The sequence below is a fragment of the Somniosus microcephalus genome, chromosome 13 (genome assembly GCF_052327205.1).
Source record: "Somniosus microcephalus isolate GS21.2 chromosome 13, FLI_Smic_1.0, whole genome shotgun sequence".
Lineage (NCBI taxonomy): Eukaryota > Metazoa > Chordata > Chondrichthyes > Squaliformes > Somniosidae > Somniosus > Somniosus microcephalus.
The window spans coordinates 37,905,424-37,925,628 of NC_140999.1; the positions used below are offsets into that span (position 1 = coordinate 37,905,424).

General features: G+C 45.8%; 1 protein-coding gene across 1 annotated transcript in view; it reads left to right on the forward strand.

Moving 5' to 3' along the window:
* tmprss9 (transmembrane serine protease 9) overlaps positions 1-20,205 on the forward strand; it is a 73,687-nt gene that overhangs the window by 41,628 nt on the left and 11,854 nt on the right. Inside the window, exon 11 of the mRNA XM_086004774.1 lies at positions 871-1,007. Within this exon, the coding sequence (XP_085860900.1) occupies positions 871-1,007 (137 nt within the window). The remainder of the gene's footprint in view (positions 1-870; positions 1,008-20,205) is intronic.

The window sequence follows — 20,205 nt, forward strand, 5'->3', positions numbered from 1 at the left end:
GGTGAGGAGGGCGCGGACATTGGGAGGAGGGCGCAGACAGGGTGAGGAGGGCGCAGACAGGGTGAGGAGGGCGCGGACATCGGGAGGAGGGCGCGGACAACGGGAGGAGGGCGCGGACAACGGGAGGAGGGCGCGGACATCGGGAGGAGGGCGCGGACATCGGGAGGAGGGCGCGGACATCGGGAGGAGGGCGCGGACATCGGGAGGAGGGCGCGGACATCGGGAGGAATGGGCGCGGACATCGGGAGGAATGTGCGCGGACAGGGTGAGGAGAGCGCAGACAGGGTGAGGAGAGCGCAGACAGCGGGAGGAATGGGTACAGACAGGGTGAGGAGAGCGCAGACAGCGGGAGGAATGGGTACAGACAGGGTGAGGAGAGCGCAGACAGCGGGAGGAATGGGTGCAGACAGCGGGAGGAGGGTGCAGACAGCGGGAGGAATGGGTGCAGATAGGGTGAACATTCTGCAGGCAGGAGGAAGAGGATGCAGACAGCGATAGGTCGGAAGATGCAAATAGTTGGTTCCAAGATTTACACTGCATGATGCAATGGAATCCATTTGTGTTGTGTAAATCATTCGCCTGAAAAGGAATTAAAATAGACAGACAGGTGGGTTTGTATCTCAGGAGCTGTATTGACAGGAAGGCCTTTGCTTCACTGGGACAGGACTTGTGGTGGAAATGAAATATGCGTGATAATTTTCACAAACGGGCACTTTTATTAAATGCTGGGGAAGGGTTGTAATAAATCTGGTGTTTGCCCTTCTATTTCCATGATTTAAACAAGCTGCAGCCTGATGTCCTGAAGAAATAGCTTCAGTAACTATTTATTTTATAGAGTTGACCAATTGCTGCACTCTCTGCTCTACGCAGGGTTTTTGTCTTATTATCTGCTGAAAGCTGAAATAGACCTGATCAGTGACAGTAAGTGCCGGCAAATATATGGCAGCCAGATCTCTTCCACAATGTTCTGTGCCGGGAGACTGAAGGGAGGATTGGACACGTGCCAGGTAAGCTATCAAAGATCAATCTGCAGAACTTGGGAAACATATCGTTGCACAAGGTAATGATAGAATTCTCAGAGAGCTGGGAAAAATAGGAAATAGCCTCTACTGTAGAGACTGATCCGCTTGCTTCAGGATCCTGTTAGTGTAGAGACTGAAAGGGAATCCAAAAGTCTTCTATAGGCATATAAATAGTAAACGGGTAGTAAGAGGAGGGGTGGGGCCGATTAGGGACCAAAAAGGAAACTTACACATGGAGGCAGAGGCCACGGCTGAGGTACTAATTGAATACTTTGCATCTGTCTTTACCAAGGAAGAAGATGCTGCCAAAGTCATAGTGAAAGAGAAAATTGATAAAGAGGAGGTACTAGAAAGGCTGGCTGTACTTATAGTAGATAAGTCACCAGGACCAGATGAGATGCATCCTAGGATGCTGAGGGAAGTAAAAGTGGAAATTGCGGAAGTACTGGCCATAATCTTCCAATCCTCCTTGGATACGGGGGTGGTGCCAGAGGACTGGAGAATTGCAAATGTTACACCCTTGTTCAAAAAAGGGTGTAAGGATAAACCCAGCAACTACAGGCCAGTCAGTTTAACCTCGGTAGTGGGGAAGCTTTTAGAAACGATAATCAGGGACAAAATTAACAGTCACTTGGATGTGTGTGGATTAATTAAGGAAAGCCAGTACGGATTTGTTAAAGGCAAATCGTATTTAACCAACTTGATTGAGTTTTCTGATGAGGTAACAGAGAGGGTTGATGAGGGCAATGCGGTGGTTGTGGTGTACATGGACTGCGAAAAGGCGTTTGATAAAGTGCCAGCAAAGGTGAAGCCCATGGAATAAAAGGGACAGTGGCAGCATGGATACGAAATTGGCTAAGTGACAGGAAACAGAGAGTAGTGGTGAACGGTTGTTTATCGGACTGGAGGAAGGTACACAGTGAGGTTCACCAGGGGTCGGTATTGGACCACTGCTTTTCTTGATATATATTAATGACTTAGACTTGGGTGTACAGGGCACAATTTCAAAATTTGCAGATGACACAAAACTTGGAAGTATAGTGAACAGTGAGGAGGATAGTGATATACTTCAAGAGGACATAGATAGGCTGGTGGATGGGCAGACACGTGGCAGATGAAATTTAACGCAGAAAAGTGCGAAGTGATACATTTTGGTAGGAAGAACTGAAGGGATCATTACTAGTCCTAGCCCCTTTAGGGCTACCCCGGATCAGGCGTATTCCCCAGACGTTCACTTTCAACTAAAGTTTGAGGTAGCCGAATCCTAAAGACGCTTAATTGGGTCTAAAGGTCCAGACTATCTCTCCCTAAAGGAAAGGAACAACCTGAAAATGTTACTGTCCTCCAGATAGCACTTTTAATAAGTTTAGCTAGACTGTAACTGTCCGGATATTATGAGGGTCCGGAAAACTCCCCCAAAATTCTGCAACTCCTCACCAAAGAGCGTACAGAGATTGAGTTCACAAGTTTGATACAGAAGTATTATGTGAGAGAATTCTAAAAATATATAGACTTATTAAAGAACCGACATGTAATTTACAGTTGGTGATTCAATCGCAACATTAACAGTTCCAAATACAAAAAACTTAAAATTCTATTATCAGAGATCCTTATTCTCAAATCTTAACTTTGCTAGTTTTACAGTTCTTAGTTTATTCCAGGATATCCACCAAAATCAAATTCAATACCTTGATCCCCGAGATACAAAGAGTTGAAGACCTACAGAGCTTGCCTCTGAAGCCTGAGAATTGCTTTGCCCCTTTACAGTAAGACTGTCTTCCCATTTGAAAGTTCAATTTTTATACCCTTTCTCAGTGGTATTTCCTTTGAAATTTTTTGCTGATGTAAGTTAATTATCTCTAGTCATTTTTCTGTTGACCCCTGCTATTTTTACAATTAGATCAGCTTGTAGCATTAAGAATTATGTCTCTACCCTTAGGTGTTCAAAGCTTATCATAAAAAATGGTGTGGAGCAGGTGCATCTATTTGATGTCATTCTTACCAAGGTCTTCTATTTGTGTCTTTTTATGACGTGTAAATTAAAAACACCTCAAACGGGTGCACCATTGTCTTCTTAGTTACCTCAACTGGTTGTAACACAGACTCGTGTCTCCCGTGTATTATTTGATGTCATTTTTACGAAGGCATATGTTTCTTAATCTTATGTGATTTTTTCCAAAGTGTTGGTTTAAGACCCTTAACAGGGTATACCATTGCGTTCTTTCCCAGGCTTCAGACTATCAGGAACCTCCAACCTCCTGTTTCAATAAGGTTATTGATTCAGTGTCAACAACTTATCTTATCTCAATAGCCTGTATGCTGTTTACAGCTTCTCCATTGTTAGGTTTCTAGATTTTGAAGCCCAGTTTGTCATATTTTAATAACGTCAGAATTCTTTTATTGAATGGTGTATTTTTCTGAATAGGCATTGACAAGAATATTGTCATTCATGTGGAAATGACTTATGAAATGATACTGGGGGGGCCTGCTGGTGGTGCTGTCCAGGGAGAGTATAAATATTGGGGCATGGGCCCAGCTTGCTTAGGACATTCTTTAACAGGAACTAGTGAAGGACACAACTAGATCTCCATGTTGAAAAACAGTTGATTAAAACCTTGTTTAATACTCAGACCAAGTGCCTAGTAGTTTTCTTATGTCAGGTATATTGCTTATTTGTTCACCCCCCCCCCCCCTTGACCAAAAAATGAACTGCAGCATCTAGACAGAGTTTGGTCAATGTTACTAATAAGGTTACAATAGCACATTAATTTCACGAGACTCACAATCATGTGCTACATGAAAATTCCTTTTAAGTCATCCTAGGACAATGTTTTGCCTTATTTTAAATTGAACACAATTTAAAAGCATGATAGGTACATTGTCATGCAATTAGCGAAACAACATGTACTTAGAATGTCCAATCGGCAGATGCACGTTCCGAGGTGAGTTATTTATACGAGTCAAGGAGACGTCCTTTGGAACTCGCTGAAGCTTGACACGCTGTTCCTTCGATCCGGCATGTGGACGGATTCTTGTTTTCATAAAGGCCTTGCCAGGCGCTCAGTTGATTCCGTCTTCATCTGCGGTGTCTTCCTCCTTCGTTGAAGTAACTCGTTGATCTTTCCTTGTTTCGGTTGTTGCTTTTCGCAAATCCAATTCCTGAGGCGATGCCAAGCATCGTGTGGAGGAGTCGGCGACACCGTCTGACCGTCGTCAGTAATTTGATCACATCCATTTCCTGTGTCGTGCTCCAAGCTGGGTCTTGAAAGACAGTGTACGACTGCACCTTGTATTGTTCCTCCATTTCGGTATCCCGCAGGACATCTTTTGAGATTGTCTATGGAGACAGTTTTAAGAATATGCTTGCCATTCGGCTGATTAATATGTATTTTTCTGTTCTTTCGTTAATAACAGAATGTATTTGAAGAGGTTTTTTCCACTTTGGTCTTAAACCAGGTTTTTGCTCGAACTTCTTTTCCTGTACCCATTCTCCTACTAGGGGTTGCCATGCTTTGTTTGTCAATTTTTTCTGCCTATTTGCCTCCCTTATCCTCTGATCAATTTGATGAATCTCCTCTGTTACTTTTTTAAAATCTAACTGTCACTGTCGGGTCAAGGACTCAGAGTGTAGAGGCAATAAAAGAACTATGGGTCAGCGGTGTATGCCTCTCAACCCCATACATCAGATAATATGGAGTTTTAGGGGACACTGTCCCTGATGCAGATGCAGGCACATTATTAAGTGATAGCTGCATCTCCGGAATGATGGTGGTCCACTTATTTCCCCTGATTCTTAACAGTTTGACCAATAGCTTTTTTACTTCCTGGTTTTTACGTTCCACCAGCCCTGCTGATTGCGGATGACATGGCGTGCTGTGCTCTAACCCAATCCCCCTTTGTTTGCAGTAGTCTTTGAAGACCTTGGATACAAAGGCTCCGCCTTGATCGGCGTGTAAGATTTTGGGTGCACCAGCTACAGTAATTATGTCAGTAATAGCATTGGCGATTGCGTTTTCCGAAACAGTTTTTGTGGGGACCAGCCATCTACACAAATGAGAACATGTCTGTATCCCAAAGATGGGGGAAGTGGTCTAATAAAGTCAATAAAGAACTTTCCCATTGGCTCATCAGCTTTCACAGGAGCCAATGGTGGTGGCTTAATTAGTGATGACTTATTGGTTAAATAGCGTGGCTCACAATTTGCCATGTATGTTTTACAGGCCTTAAGCATGCCTGGCCACCAATATAAGGGGGTCAATTTGCAGAATGTTGTTCTGGCACCACAATGTGCTTGACCTATGCCCTCGTGAGCTTCTTTTACACGCTGTTCTCGTTTGTGTCTCGGGTTACTTCTCAGTTTCCCTTGGGCAACTTAACTAGCACAATACCCATAGGGGTTTCCAAGTAAAAGTACTTTGATGGATATCCTGGGGGATTCTCTGTTATTGGGTCTAATAGCTGAATCAGTTCCTCATCCTGATTAGCTGCCCATTCTGCCCTATTGATTACACTAATATTGGCAGGCCCCTCTCGAGGGGGTGTCATGCAGACCGAATGTTTCAGTTGTTCATCTGCAAGGCTGTTTCATTTTGAGTGTACTGTCCCAGTGGTATGCCCATTTACATGAATCACCTACCAATTCTGTTTCTCCATTCTCGAACGGAGAATGTCTTCCCACTATGACTTATGTTTTATGGGTTTACCCTTATGATTGGTAAAATTTGTTTGTTCCCAGAAAACTAAATCTTGGTTATATCCTCTTTTACAGTGGTCACTATCCATACAGATTAGTGTGGGTTTAATAGGGTCTGCCTTTTCTAAAGCACGGCTTCAGCATATTGTGCTGTCTTATGGCCAAGGGATATGGACAGTAATTCTTCTGGATAAAAAGAATAGGAATCTCGAAAAAGTCCCTACTACTATCCCCATCCCAGCTGAGGATTGTTGGGATGTCCCTTTTATAATCGTCATCGAAGATCCATCACAGTAAATGAATTGATGGTACTCTGTAAGCGGTCTCATAGGTATTTGTCTGATTCCTTCCTCCGTATCATCATCCTCCAGAATGGGAAGATGCTCTAAGTCCATTTCCGGGGAGAGGAATTTAAAAACGAGTGTAGGATCATTCAAGAACAATGCCCATTTATCATATCGGATCTGGGTGGCTCTTTTTTCATCAGAGGCCATTCTCAATACTGATCTTAAATCGGGAATCTCAGTATAGATGGTAATGGGGTATTTCCCTTGAAGGGTGTTATAAATCTCATCATTCATCAAGAAACTGCTCGTGAAATAACGCTGGACGGCATGTTCTCTGGAATTAGCAAAGAGGAATGCAGACACCTATCTTTCACCACGTGCACGGGCTGCTGCTATCACTTTTAGTGACTCTTTCGATAGGCCTCGGGCGGAAGCCCTCACGGATGACAACTCCAACCCGGCTGATGACAACCCTACCCTAGAAACCTGAAATGAAATCTGTTTGTCTTGATCCTGTATTCGTTTTGCACTCATGTATATTACCCTCCCCCACTGTGTATAGTTTCACTTCCTCTTTCCCGACTAACCTGGGAAGTTCCAGGTCTTGGCTCTTGGCTCCGCCCCTGACTTCTCTTACATAAAGATCCCAGGATCTGTGTGACTCATTCCTGTGAACCAGTCGGCGTGTTGAGATGTTAGCTCTGATCTTAGTGATTAAAAGCCAACTTGTTTAACTCTATAACTTCTAGTTTTGTGGTTATTGAAGGCCCATCAATTTTAATCACTAAAGAATACTAGGATGGATCGATTCCTAAAACCAGAGCGTCTGGACTTGGATCCACATTCTGCTGAAGCATCAAATCAATTTGGACACTGGCTCAAATGCTTCGAACTCTTCGCGGGGGCCTCATCCGCTAGCGAGGTAGATAAACTGAGTCTACTGACTACTCGCGTAAGTCATCGGATTTATTTGTTCATCCGGGACGCCACCTCTTACACGGAGGCCATCACTATCCTGAAGGCCCAATACCAGAGGCCAGTAAACGAAGTGTACGCCAGACATCTGCTGGCTACACGCAGGCAGCAACCAGAGGAATCAATGGACGATTTCTTACAGGGCCTAAAGGACCTGGTCCGGGACTGTAACTGCAAGGCCGTGACGGCCAACGCGTACTCTGACGAATTGGTCCGTGATTCCTTCATCACGGGCCTCAAATCGAATTATATCCGGCAGAGACTGCTGGAGAAGGAGGTCCTGGACTTAAAAAAGGCAGTGGCCACTGTGCGATCGCTGGACGTGGCCCAGAGAAACTCTGACTCTTATTCTTCCGGCCATGCGGCCCTCACCGCCTCGTGCGCACCGAGGGGGCCGCCATCTTGGAATCAGCCATTTTCCCCATCCAGGTCTCAGACCAGCTCTACGCCGCCGGAGTCCCCACACAGAAGTTCACCCAGGAGTCCTACTACAGCGGCAATGTCTCGAGGCCCGAAATGCTACTTCTGCGGCCAGGCCAAGCACCCCAGACAACGATGCCCAGCGAAGGACGCTACATGCTTCAAATGTAAGAAAAAGGGGCATTTTAGCAAAGTCTGCAGGGGGAATTCGATTTCCAACTCCGTCACCGCCTCGTGCGTGCTGTGCGGGCCGCCATCTTGGGATCCGCCATCTTTTCCCGACTCAACGGCCACTCAGGGCCCAACAGTGGCTTCGATCACGGTGGATCAATCCAGGCCACACCTGTTGACAAAATCCATGATGGACATACAGGTAAACGGGAATTTAACGAAATGTTTAATTGACTGTGGGAGTAACGAGAGTTTTATCCACCCTAGCCTGGTACGGCGGCACTCATTAACAGTAACCCCTACACGGAGCAGAATTGCTATGGCTGCTAAGCCCCACACTTCGGACATTTTGGGCTACTGTGTGGTAACACTGACTGTAAAAGGCACGGACTACAAGGATTTTAAACTGCTCGTGATGCCAGAACTCTGTGTTAATGTAATCTTGGGCCTGGACTTCCAGTGCCACCACGAAAGTGTCACGCAAGCATATGGCGGGTCCCAGCCGCCACTCACAGTCCGTGGCCTATCAACCTTAAAAATCAGCCCGCCCTCTTTATTCGCTAATCTCGCTCCGAACTGTAGGCCCATAGCGACCAAAAGTAGACGGTACAGTCTGGAAGACAGACACTTTATCAAGGCGGAAGTGGACAGACTCCTGCGGGAAGGCATTATTGAATGCAGTACCAGCCCGTGGCATGCCCAAGTAGTCATAGTTAAAAATAGCGAAAAGAAACGGATGGTAATTGACTACAGCCAGACTGTTAATATTTATACCCAGCTGGACGCCTACCCTTTACCCCGCATATCAGAAATGGTCAACCAGATTGTGCAATACCGAGTCTTCTCGACTATCGACCTCAAATCCGCGTATCACCAGCTCCCCATTAGAACGGAGGACCGCCCATACACCGCCTTCGAGGCGAACGGGCGCCTCTACCATTTTCTCAGAGTGCCCTTCGGGGTAACAAATGGGGTCTCGGTTTTCCAACGTGAGATGGACCGCATGGTTGACGAGAATAAACTACAAGCTACCTACCCCTATCTGGACAATGTCACTATCTGCGGGCACAACCAGCAAGACCACGATCTAAATCTTGCAAGATTTTTAAAAACTGCCCTAAAGCTGAATCTAACCTACAACGAAGACAAATGTGTCTTCAACACAACCCGTCTCTGTATCCTCGGCTGTGTGGTGGAAGATGGGGTAATTGGACCGGACCCTGACCGATTACGCCCCCTAAAGGAACTGCCCCTGCCACACAATCCCAAAGCTTTAAAAAGGTGCCTGGGATTTTTTTCGTATTATGCCCAATGGGTGCCCAATTACTCTGATAAGGCCCGACCCCTCATTAAATCGACATCCTTCCCACTATCAGCTGAAGCTCGGGAGGCTTTCACCAGTATTAAACAGGACATTGAAAGGGCTGCAGTGTGTGCAGTGGACGAATGCATTCCCTTTCAAGTCGAAAGCGATGCGTCAGACTTTGCCTTAGCTGCGACCCTCAATCAGGCTGGGAGACCTGTGGCCTTCTTCTCCCGAACCCTTCAGGGACCTGAAATCAGGCACTCTTCTGTCGAGAAGGAGGCACAGGCTATAGTGGAGGCAGTGCGGCACTGGAGACACTACCTAGCCGGCAAACGTTTCACCCTGCTCACCGACCAGCGGTCGGTGGCTTTCATGTTTAATAACAAACAAAGGGGGAAAATCAAGAATGACAAAATACTCAGGTGGAGGATCGAACTATCCACGTTCGACTATGATATTATGTACAGGCCGGGAGCCCTTAATGAACCCCCAGACGCCCTATCGCGGGGAATGTGTGCCAGCATTCATACGGACAAATTACAGGGTCTCCACAACGACCTCTGTCACCCAGGGGTCACCCGACTATACCATTTCATAAAGTCCCGCAATCTGCCCCACTCCATCGAGGAGGTCAGGGCAATGACCAGAGCCTGCTGCATCTGTGCGGAATGCAAGCCTCGTTTCTACAGGCCTGACCGTGCACACCTTATCAAAGCCACACGGCCATTCGAGCGCCTAAGTCTGGACTTCAAGGGACCCCTTCCCTCTGCCGACCGTAACGTATACTTCCTCAATATCATTGATGAATATTCCCGCTTCCCCTTCGCCATTCCCTGCCCAGACATGACCAATGCCACGGTCATCAAGTGTCTCTGTAATCTATTCTGCATGTTTGGCATGCTGAACTACATACACAGCGATAGGGGGACGTCATTCATGAGTGACGAGCTGCGCCAGTTCTTGCTCTCGAAGGGGATAGCCACTAGCAGAACCACTAGCTACAACCCCCGGGGTAATGGGCAAGTGGAAAGGGAGAATGCTACTGTTTGGAAGGCTGTCGCGTTGGCCTTAAAGTCAAAAGGCCTTCCGACCTCCCGCTGGCAGGAAGTCCTCCCAGACGTGCTCCACTCCATAAGGTCTCTGTTATGTACTGCCACTAATGCTACCCCTCACGAAAAGATGTTCGTTTTCCCCCGGAAATCCACCTCGGGCATATCTCTACCCACGTGGCTGACGTCTCCGGGGACAGTACTATTGCGGAAGCACGTGAGAGGCCATAAAACGGACCCCCTTGTGGAAAAGGTACAGCTCCTCCATGCAAACCCTCAGTACACCTATATCGAATACTCTGACGGGCGAGAGGACACTGTTTCCATAAAAGACCTCGCTCCCTCGGGGAGCGGAGAGAACGATGGGAGACTACCCGATGAAGACCTACACTACAAAGAGACAGGACGCCCAGAGGTATCAATACCCAACTTTAACCTGGAGGACACTGCAGATAACCTGGAAGACACTGCGGAGGCCCGGACAGCGGAGGAACCAGAATCCACTCCCCTAGAGGCACCCCAACCGGCTTTGCGCCGATCACTGAGAACTGCAAAACCTCCTGACAGACTCACTTATACCAACTTTTAAGAAACATCACCCCGATGGACTAAATCTATAGAAGGGGTGAATGTAATGAAATCTGTTTGTCTTGATCCTGTATTCGTTTTGCACTCATGTATATTACCCTCCCCCACTGTTTATAGTTTCACTTCCTCTTTCCCGACTAACCTGGGAGGTTCCAGGTCTTGGCTCTTGGCTCCGCCCCTGACTTCTCTTACATAAAGATCCCAGGATCTGTATGACTCATTCCTGTGAACCAGTCGGCGTGTTGAGATGTTAGCTCTGATCTTAGTGATTAAAAGCCAACTTGTTTAAGTCTATAACTTCTAGTTTTGTGGTTATTGAAGGCCCATCAAAACCTACACTGATGATGACCCTGCCCTAGCGGCATCTTGGCAATCTAGAAGGAAGTGTTTCTTCTGTGGAGGTGCGTTCCATTATAGGAAATTTTGTCCTGCTCGTAATGCGACCTGCAATCATTGCAGCAAGAAAGGTCACTTTTCTAAGGTATGCCAGTCAAGAGCCGCTGTTAGTAAGAAAGGCCACTTTTCTAAGGTATACCGGTCGAGAGCTCCTGTTAGTTTTGCAGCTACTATCTATAAAACTGCTCCTCCCCCAAGAGCCACTACTAAGGCTACAGCTGCAATCTATAAAACTGCTCCTCCCCCAAGAACCACTACTAAGGTTACAGCTGTCAAGGGTAAAACTGCCCCTCCTCCCATCACAGCTGTTTTTCTCTAAAGTCTGTCCCATGCAGCCACGAAGGTTTCGGTAAATGGACACATTTTGAGTGCACTCATCGACTCATGCAGCTCTGACAGCTTCATTAGTGAGCGGGCTGTCAGTAAGTTAAAACTGCGTATTTACCCCTCGGACAGGGAAATTGCAATGGCTCTGACGACACTGACCACCAATTTTTCCGGCTTGTCTTGTCGACCTTATTCTCAATGGCCAGACTTATTTCTCCACCCGGCTCGGGGTGCTCAAAAATCTATGCAGTGGTGTGCTCCTGGGACAGGATTTCCAGAAACAACACAAAAGACTCACTTTCGAGTTTGGAGGGTCAAAGCCAGAGCTTACTATTTCCAAAGTACCGTTTTGTGTGCTTTCGGCGGCTTTGCTCGACGAGCCCTCCTTGTTTGCCAATCTTTCCCCCCGATGTAAGCCCATAGTCACTAAATCACGACATTTCAGCCAAGATGATCGATCCTTTATCGAGACAGAAATCTCTCGCCTTCTAGCTGATGGTATCATTGAGCCATGTTCATCTTCCTGGCGGGTTCAAGTCGTTGTTGTTAAAAATCCTCTGAAGCAACACAAGAAACATCTTTGCATCGATTACTCGCAAACTATTAACCAGTATACCGACCTGGATGCCTACCCACTACCAGGCATCGATGACATGGTCAATAACCTTGCCAACTACAAGGTATTTTCAACTTTTGATTTAAAGAGTGCATATCATCAAGTGCCGTTAAAGGACTCTGACAAGAAGTATACGGCCTTTGAGGCCAATGGTCGGCTTTACCAGTTTTGTCGCCTTCCATTTGGGGTCACCAATGGATAGCCTAGTCGAACAGGAGAACTTAACGGACACTTTTCCATATCTGGATAATATCACCATTGCTGGTCATGACCAGAAGGAGCATGATGCCAACCTCCAGAAATTTTTTGACATTCTCCGTTGTCGCAACTTAACCTTAAATGAGTCCAAATCTGTGAAATCAGTACCATCAGTCAACATCCTTGGCTACTGGGTGGGCAACGGTGTCATCAAACCGGATCCAGAGTGACTTCATCAGCTTCAGGAGCTTCCTCACCCTATGAATCTCGGCTCTCTTTGTCGGGAACTCGGCATGTTCGCCTATTATGCAAAATGGATACCCCACTTCTCCGATAAGATCCAGCCCCTGCTTCAAGCAAAGTCATTTCCATTAGAGGCAACGGCTATTTCAGCTTTCAACCTCCTCAAGCGACAACTGGAAAAAGCCACGCTTCGTTCCATTGATGAAAATCTTCCTTTCGTGGTCGAGTGCGATGCGTCGGATGTGGCGATCTCTGCTACCTTGAATCAAGGTGGTCGACCCGTTGCATTTCTGTCCAGAACATTGCAGGGTAGCGAGCTCCATTATCCTCCTGTTGAGAAGGAGGCCATCATCGAAGCGGTACGTAAATGGAGTCATTTTCTCGCTCGTCGCCATTTCACACTTAAAACCGATCAGCGCTCCGTGGCTTTTATGCTGGATAACCGGAAACACACTAAGATCAAGAATAACAAAATACAACTCTGGAGGATGGAATTGGCCGCCTTTGGATACACCATACATTATCAACCCAGCAAAGAGAATGTGGCCCCGGATACCCTCACGTGGGCATTCTGCTTTTCTATGTCAACTTCGACTCTGGTGGATCTTCATACTGACTTATGCCATCCTGGCGTTACCTGTATGTTGCACTTTTTGCGATCTAAAAATCTCCCATTTTCTACGCAAGATGTGAAAAGAACGTGCTCCTCCTGTAGAATTTGTGCGGAATTAAAACCGCAATTCTTCCGTCCATCGGATGGCTCACTCATACACGCTATGCAGCCTATGCAGCGACTCAGCATTGACTTTAAAGGGCCATTGCCCTCCTCAACACGAAACACCTACTTACTGACTATGGTGGACGAATATTCATGCTTTCCCTTTGTTTTCCCCTGTCCCAATATGCATACTTCCACAGTGATCAAATGCCTTGATCAAGTCTTTTTCCTTTGCGGTACGGCCAATTTCATCCACTCTGATCGGGGTCCCTCCTTCATGTCAAGCGAACTCAAAAGTTATCTCTCCCAACGGGGAATCACCACAAGTAAAACGACACCGTACCATCCCATCGGTAACGGACAGGTTGAGAGATACAATGCTATCATTTGGAACGCTGTTTGTCTTGCGCTGAGGTCACACAACCTACCAGACCAGCAGTGGGAAACTATGCTCCCCGACGTGTTGCATTCCATCAGGTCTCTCCTTTCTACGTCTACCAATGTCACACCTCACGAGCGATTCTTCAGCTTCCAGCGTCGCTCCACCTATGGGACGTCTCTACCGTCATGGTTGGCAGCTCCCGGCCCCGTGCTGCTCCGAAGATTCGTCCGATCATCTAAAACCGATCCTCTCGTCGACGAGATAGAACTCACGGACGTCAACCCCACGTACACACACGTGCGGTACCCTGATGGCCGGGAGTCCACTGTTTCGCTCCGGACCTGGCTCCCTGTCCAGCCCGTTCCACGGACCCAACCGATAGAGGGACCCACGGGGATGATGCCCACACTCTGCGCTCCCCCGAAGATGACGCCCTACCTGAGGCATCGAAAGATCTGTGAGCTGCCTCACCGGATCCACTCGGGGAGCTGAGCGCTCCCCATGGGATGGCCACCCGAGGCCAGGACGCCGGTCAATCCCCGGCTATCCAACAGGATGAAGCCAGTTCTGTGCCTGTGGGGACCCACACCCGGAGTCACGATCTCCCCAGCCTCCCTCGGGTCGATCAGAGCAACACGGCCCCTGTCGATCCACTGGTACAGATCAAGCAGCCCAGGGACCAAGACACGGTCCGGGGAGAGATGCCTTCTAGCCATAAACAAAAATCTAAAAGACTGCGGCTGTTCGTGGTCTGCCTGATCTGCTAAGAGGAAGTTGTCGAACTTCCAAATCTTTTAGGCAGGAAGAATGTTATAAATCTCATCATTCATCAAGAACCTGCTCATGAAATAACGCTGGATGGCCAGCTGGTGGCGCCGTCCAAGGAGTATAAATACTCGGGCGTCGGCCCCAGCTTGCCAGGGATATTTTGTAAGACAAGGAACTAGTGAAGTACAACTAGACCTCCATGTTCTGAAACAAGTTGATTAAAGACTTGCTTTATGCTCAAACCAAGTGCGTAGTGAGTTTTATTACGTCAAAGGGTTCGTGCCTTGATGAGGCATTGGACTACCATAGTCATGACCCTTTCTTTTTTAATGTACCTCCTTTCGACATTGGAAAAGTTATAAGAATGGAACTGAATGGGCACTATGCTCTTTTCAATATAGAAAACTGCAACTGCCACTTTAGGTGATGACCTGAGATGAATATTGAGGGGAACTTGTAGGTCCCTCTGTTCCAAGTCTATGGCTTTTTGTACCTCTCGGCATAATTGTTGCAGTTTTGAGTAATCGTCTGGTGAAAATATGAATGATCCTTTTGCTGCTTTGCCCACTCTAGCATACAAGGGTGCTGAGAGCTCAGCAAAGGTTGACGTAAAGGATCGAGCAAAATTCAAGAGTCCTAAACTTGCTTGCAGATTTTTCAGAGTTTTAGGATATTGAATGGTGGCTAATTTTTCTTTATAGGATTGAGTTAATCCTCTACCATTTCCAGTTATTCGCAGGCCCAGAAAATCTACCTCTTCCCTAACTAGTTGACTCTTTTTTATGTTGATTAAGTACCCAGCAGTTGTAAGTCTGGATAAAACACTATCAATGGCTTTCAAGTGCTCTTGGAGATTGTCATCTGACAGATATATATCGTCCACATAAGAATTGACATTAGGTAGGTCTTTTAAAAGGTCAATGATGTGGGCTGAAAAGAGAACGGGACTGTTTTGAAATCCCTGGTGCAATCTGATCCAGCAGTACTGATAACCATCGGGTCCAGTCATCGCTGTTTGTGGCCAATCAGCTTTTTCGATTGGATGTGACCAGAAGCCGTTTGCTAGATCAATATAAGATTTATTTTTTCCCCTTGTGATTCCAGAGAGAAGGGCTATGGAATTTTGCTGTTGTGCAGAATGTGGGGCCGTTACCTTATTTAAGACTGTATAATCGACCACTAATCTCCACCTCCCATCTGGTTTAGCAACACCAAACAATGGTGAATTAGTTCTAGATGCCATTTTGATTAAGACACCTTGTTCTGTTAGTTCTTTGAGCATTGTTAGGAGATCTATTTTTCCTTTGTGGTCTTGAATAGGCCACTGTTTTTTAGGTTTGTGCCAGCCAGCATCAAGTGGGTGGGGTTTGATGTCTATCTTTCCACATTGATTTGGATGACGTTGTAGATAAGGGTAGTATCTATTAATGAGTTGCTCAAGGAGGTCTTTGCCTCCCCCCTCTAGGCAAGTTTGATCAAGCTGTGTCTGAACATGTTTTTTCCTGTCATCCTGGTCTGTGGATGCTACTATAGGTCTGGTTGAGATTTTACGATAATGTTTCATGTCTGGCTGTCCTATAATGAGGGAATAGGCCAATTGTGGTACCAGTCCTACATCTAGGGTCACTGTGATTCCTTATATGGTAATAGGTATTTTGTAAAAATTAATTATTTTGCTTTTGTCTTGTGTGAATCCCCCTAATCGTCTTTTACAAATTGGGCTCCCCAATTCTGTCCACTTCGTTTTTATAATTGCAGGATCTATTACAGTGTAATCAGCTCCCGTATCAAACAGGGCCTTCACTTGTGTGTTTGTGGGCAAGGTTGCCAAGGCATAGGGGAATTCAAGAGCCCCTAGTTGGGTGCCAGACCTGCAATCTTGGGATTGTTCATCCTCAGGATCCTGAGTTTCATTTGCTGCTTTGTCTTTAGTTATTTTTAATGATTTTTGTTCCTCCCTCATGGGGGTATCATGTTTTCCAGATCCCTTAGGGGGGTTGTCAGACCGTTTATTATCTTGACGATCCTCCTGTTGGGGTGGACGGTGGTTCTGCCGGGAATCTTTTTGATCCCCATTTCGGTTTTCCCGGTATCCTCCCATGACTCTCTGATAGTTTTGGCCAGTGTAAAAGCTGTCCCCATAGGGAGTCCACTGTCCTTCGCTTTCCTTTTGAGGTCTAGCCCCTCATCTATCCCATCTTTCCAGGGAGAAATCTTTACATAAGAATATAAGAACATAAGAAATAGGAGCAGCAGTAGGCCAATCGGCCCCTCGAGCCTGCTCCGCCATTCAATAAGATCATGGCTGATCTGATCCTAACCTCAAATCTACTTCCACTCTCCATCCCACCCAAACCCATGTGATCTCCCGGGAGAGGCGAAAAACCAGATAAAAAACCCAATGGCCAATTTGGGAGAAAAAATCTGGGAAATTCCTCTCTGACCCATCTAGGCGATCGAAACTCGTCCAGGAGATCACTCTGTACCTATATTTCCTGCAGTACTTACCTTCTGTAAAAGGTGATCTCCACCCCAGCCAGGAACAGGCCCAATTTACTCTTGAAGGACTCCTAGCTGGCAGCCTGTTCCTGAGGTCTCCACTAATCCCTGTGAATAGAACCATCTCCTGAAATCTAACACAGAATTAGAACACAAGAAGTAGGAGCAGGAACAGGCTACACGGCCCCTGGTCCCGCTCCGCCACCCACAGGGCCATGACCGATCTGAACCTAGATTCATGTCCAATTTCCTGCCCGCTCCCCGTAACCCCTAATTCCCTTTACTTCTAAGAAACTGTCTATTTCTGTTTTAAATTTATTTAATGATGTAGCTTCCACAGCTTTCTGGGGCAGCAAATTCCACAGACCTACTACCCTCTGAGTGAAGAAGTTTCTCCTCCTCTCAGTTTTGAAAGAGCAGCCCCTTATTCTAAGATTATGCCCCCTAGTTCTAGTTTCACCCATCATTGGGAACATCCTCACCGCATCCACCCGATCAAGCCCCTTCACAATCTTATATGTTTCAATAAGGTCGCCTCTCATTCTTCTGAACTCCAATGAGTAGAGTCCCAATCTACTCAACCTCTCCTCATATGTCCACCCCCTCATCCCCGGGATTAACCGAGTGAACCTTCTTTGTACTGCCTCGAGAGCAAGTATGTCTTTTCTTAAGTATGGACACCAAAACTGTATGCAGTATTCCAGGTGCGGTCTCACCAATACCTTGTATAACTGCAGCAATACCTCCCTGTTTTTATATTCTATCCCCCTAGCAATAAAAGCCAACATTCCATTGGCCTTCTTGATCACCTGCTGCACCTGCATGCTAACTTTTTGAGTTTCGTGCACCAGGACCCCCAGATCCCTTTGTACTGCAGTACTTTCCAGTTTCTTGCCATTAAGATAATAACTTGCTCTATGATTTTTCCTGCCAAAGTGCATAACCTCACACTTTCCAGTATTGTATTCCATCTGCCAAATCTCTGCCCACTGACTTAGCCTGTCTATGTCGCTTTGCAAGTTTTTTATGTCCTCCTCACTCACTACTTTCCCTCCCATCTTTGTATCATCTGCAAACTTTGATATGTTACACTCGGTCCCCTCCTCCAAATCGTTAATATAGATTATAAAGAGTTGGGGACCCAGCACTGACCCCTGCGGAACACCACTAGTTACTGATTGCCAGTCCGAGAATGAACCATTTATCCCAACTCTCTGCTTTCTGTTAGATAACCAATCCTCCACCCATGCCAGAATATTACCCCCAATCCTGTGATTTTTTTATCTTGAGCAATAACCTTTTGTGTGGCATCTTGTCAAATGCCTTTTGGAAGTCTAAATACACTACGTCCACTGGTTATCCTTTATCCACCCTGTATGTTACGTCCTCAAAGAACTCAAGCAAATTTGTCAAACATGACTTCCCCTTCATGAAACCATGCTGACTTTGTCCTATTAAATTATATTTATCCAAATGTCCCGTTACTGTCTCCTTAATAATGGACTCCAAAATTTTACCAACCACAGATGTAAGGCTAACTGGTCTGTAGTTTCCAGCCTTCTGCCTACTACCCTTTTTAAATAAGGGTGTTACATTAGCAGTTTTCCAATCTGCCGGGACCTTTGCTGAGTCCAGGGAGTTTTGGAAAATTATTACCAATGCATCCACAATCCCTACCGCCACTTCCCTCAAGACCCTAGGATGTAAGCCATCAGGTCCAGGGGATTTATCCACCTTGAGTCCCATTATTTTACTGACTACCAATTCCTTAGTGATTTTAATCGTATTTAGCTCCTCCCCCCCAGAGCCCCCTGTTTGTCCAGTGTTGGGATATTTTTAGTGTCCTCTACCGTAAAGACTGCAACAAAATATTTGTTCAGCGTTTTTGCCATCTCCATGTTTCCCACCATTAATTTCCTGGTCTTATCCTCTAAGGGACCAACATTTACTTTAGCCACCCTTTTTCTTTTTATATAACTATAGAAACTCTTGCTATCTGTTTTTATATTTTTGCTAATTTACTTTCATAATCTATCAATCTTTTAGTTATTTTTTGCTGTCTTTTGAAGACTTCCCAATCTTCTATCCTCCCACTAGATTTGGCTTCTTTATATGCCCTTGTTTTTAGTCGGATACTATCCTTAATTACTTTACTTAGCCACAGATGGCTGTCATTTCTTTTACACCCTTTTTTCCTCAGTGGAATATATATTTTTTGAAAGTTGTAAAATAACTCCTTAAATGTACACCACTGCTCATGTACCGCCTTACCCTTTAATCTATTTTCCCAGTCCACTCTAATCAATTCCGCTCTCATACCTTCATAGTCTCCTTTATTCAAGCTCAGTACGCTTGTTTGAGATCCAACCTTCTCACCCTCTAATTGAATATGGAATTCAACCATGTTATGGTCACTCATTCCAAGGGGATCCTTTACTAGGACATTTTTAATTAATCCTGACTCATTACACAGGACCAAATCTAAGGTTGCTTGCCCCCTGGTTGGTTCAGTTACATACTGCTCAAGAAACCCATCCCTAATACACTCAATGAACTCTTCCTCAAGGCTGCCCTGCCCAATTTGATTTGTCCAGTTAATATGATACTTAAAATCCCCCATAATTATAGCTGTTCCCTTACTACAAGCCCCAACTATTTCCTGATTAATACTCCGTCCAACAGCGTTGCAACTGTTAGGAGGCCTATAGACTACGCCCACTAGTGTTTTTTTCCCCTTATTATTCCTTATCTCCACCCAAACTGTTTCACTATCCTGATCCTTTGACCCAATATCATTTCTCTTGTATTACAGTGATTCCTTCCTTTATTAACATAGCCACCCCACCTCCGCTTCCTTCCTGCCTGTCCTTCCTGATTGTTAAATACCCTGGTATGTTTAATTCCCAGTCCTGGTCACCCTGCAGCCATGTTTCTGTAATGGCCACAAGATCATACCCATATGTAGTTATTTGTGCCTTAACTCGTCCATTTTGTTACGAATGCTACGTGCATTCAGATAAAGAACTTTCAAATACGTTTTGTGACACTTAGTTCCTGCTTTTTCCCCTTTTACTACTTTACCTTTTACTCCATACCTCCTGTCCCTTCCTGACACGCTCTGGTTTTTAATTCCCCTACTACTACCTAGGTCTATGACCTTCTCCGTTGTCATTTTTATTATTTGCTCTCTAGAAACCTCCCCCCCACTAATTAGTTTAAAGCCCTCTCTATAGCCCTAGTTATATGATTTTGCCAGGATTCTAGTCCCAGCACTGGCCAAGTGAAGTCCGTCCCAACGGAACAGCTCCCTCCTGTCCCAGTACTGATGCCAGTGTCCCAAGAAGCAAAACCCATTTCTCCCACACCAGTCTTTGAGCCACGCATTTAACTCTTTAATTTTATTTATCCTAGCCAAATTCGCTCGTGGCTCAGGTAAGATTATTACCCTTGAGGTTCTATTTTTTAATTTGACCCCTAGCTGCTCATACTCCTTTAACAGAACCTTCTTCCTTGTCCTATCTACGTCATTTGTACCAACTTTCTCATA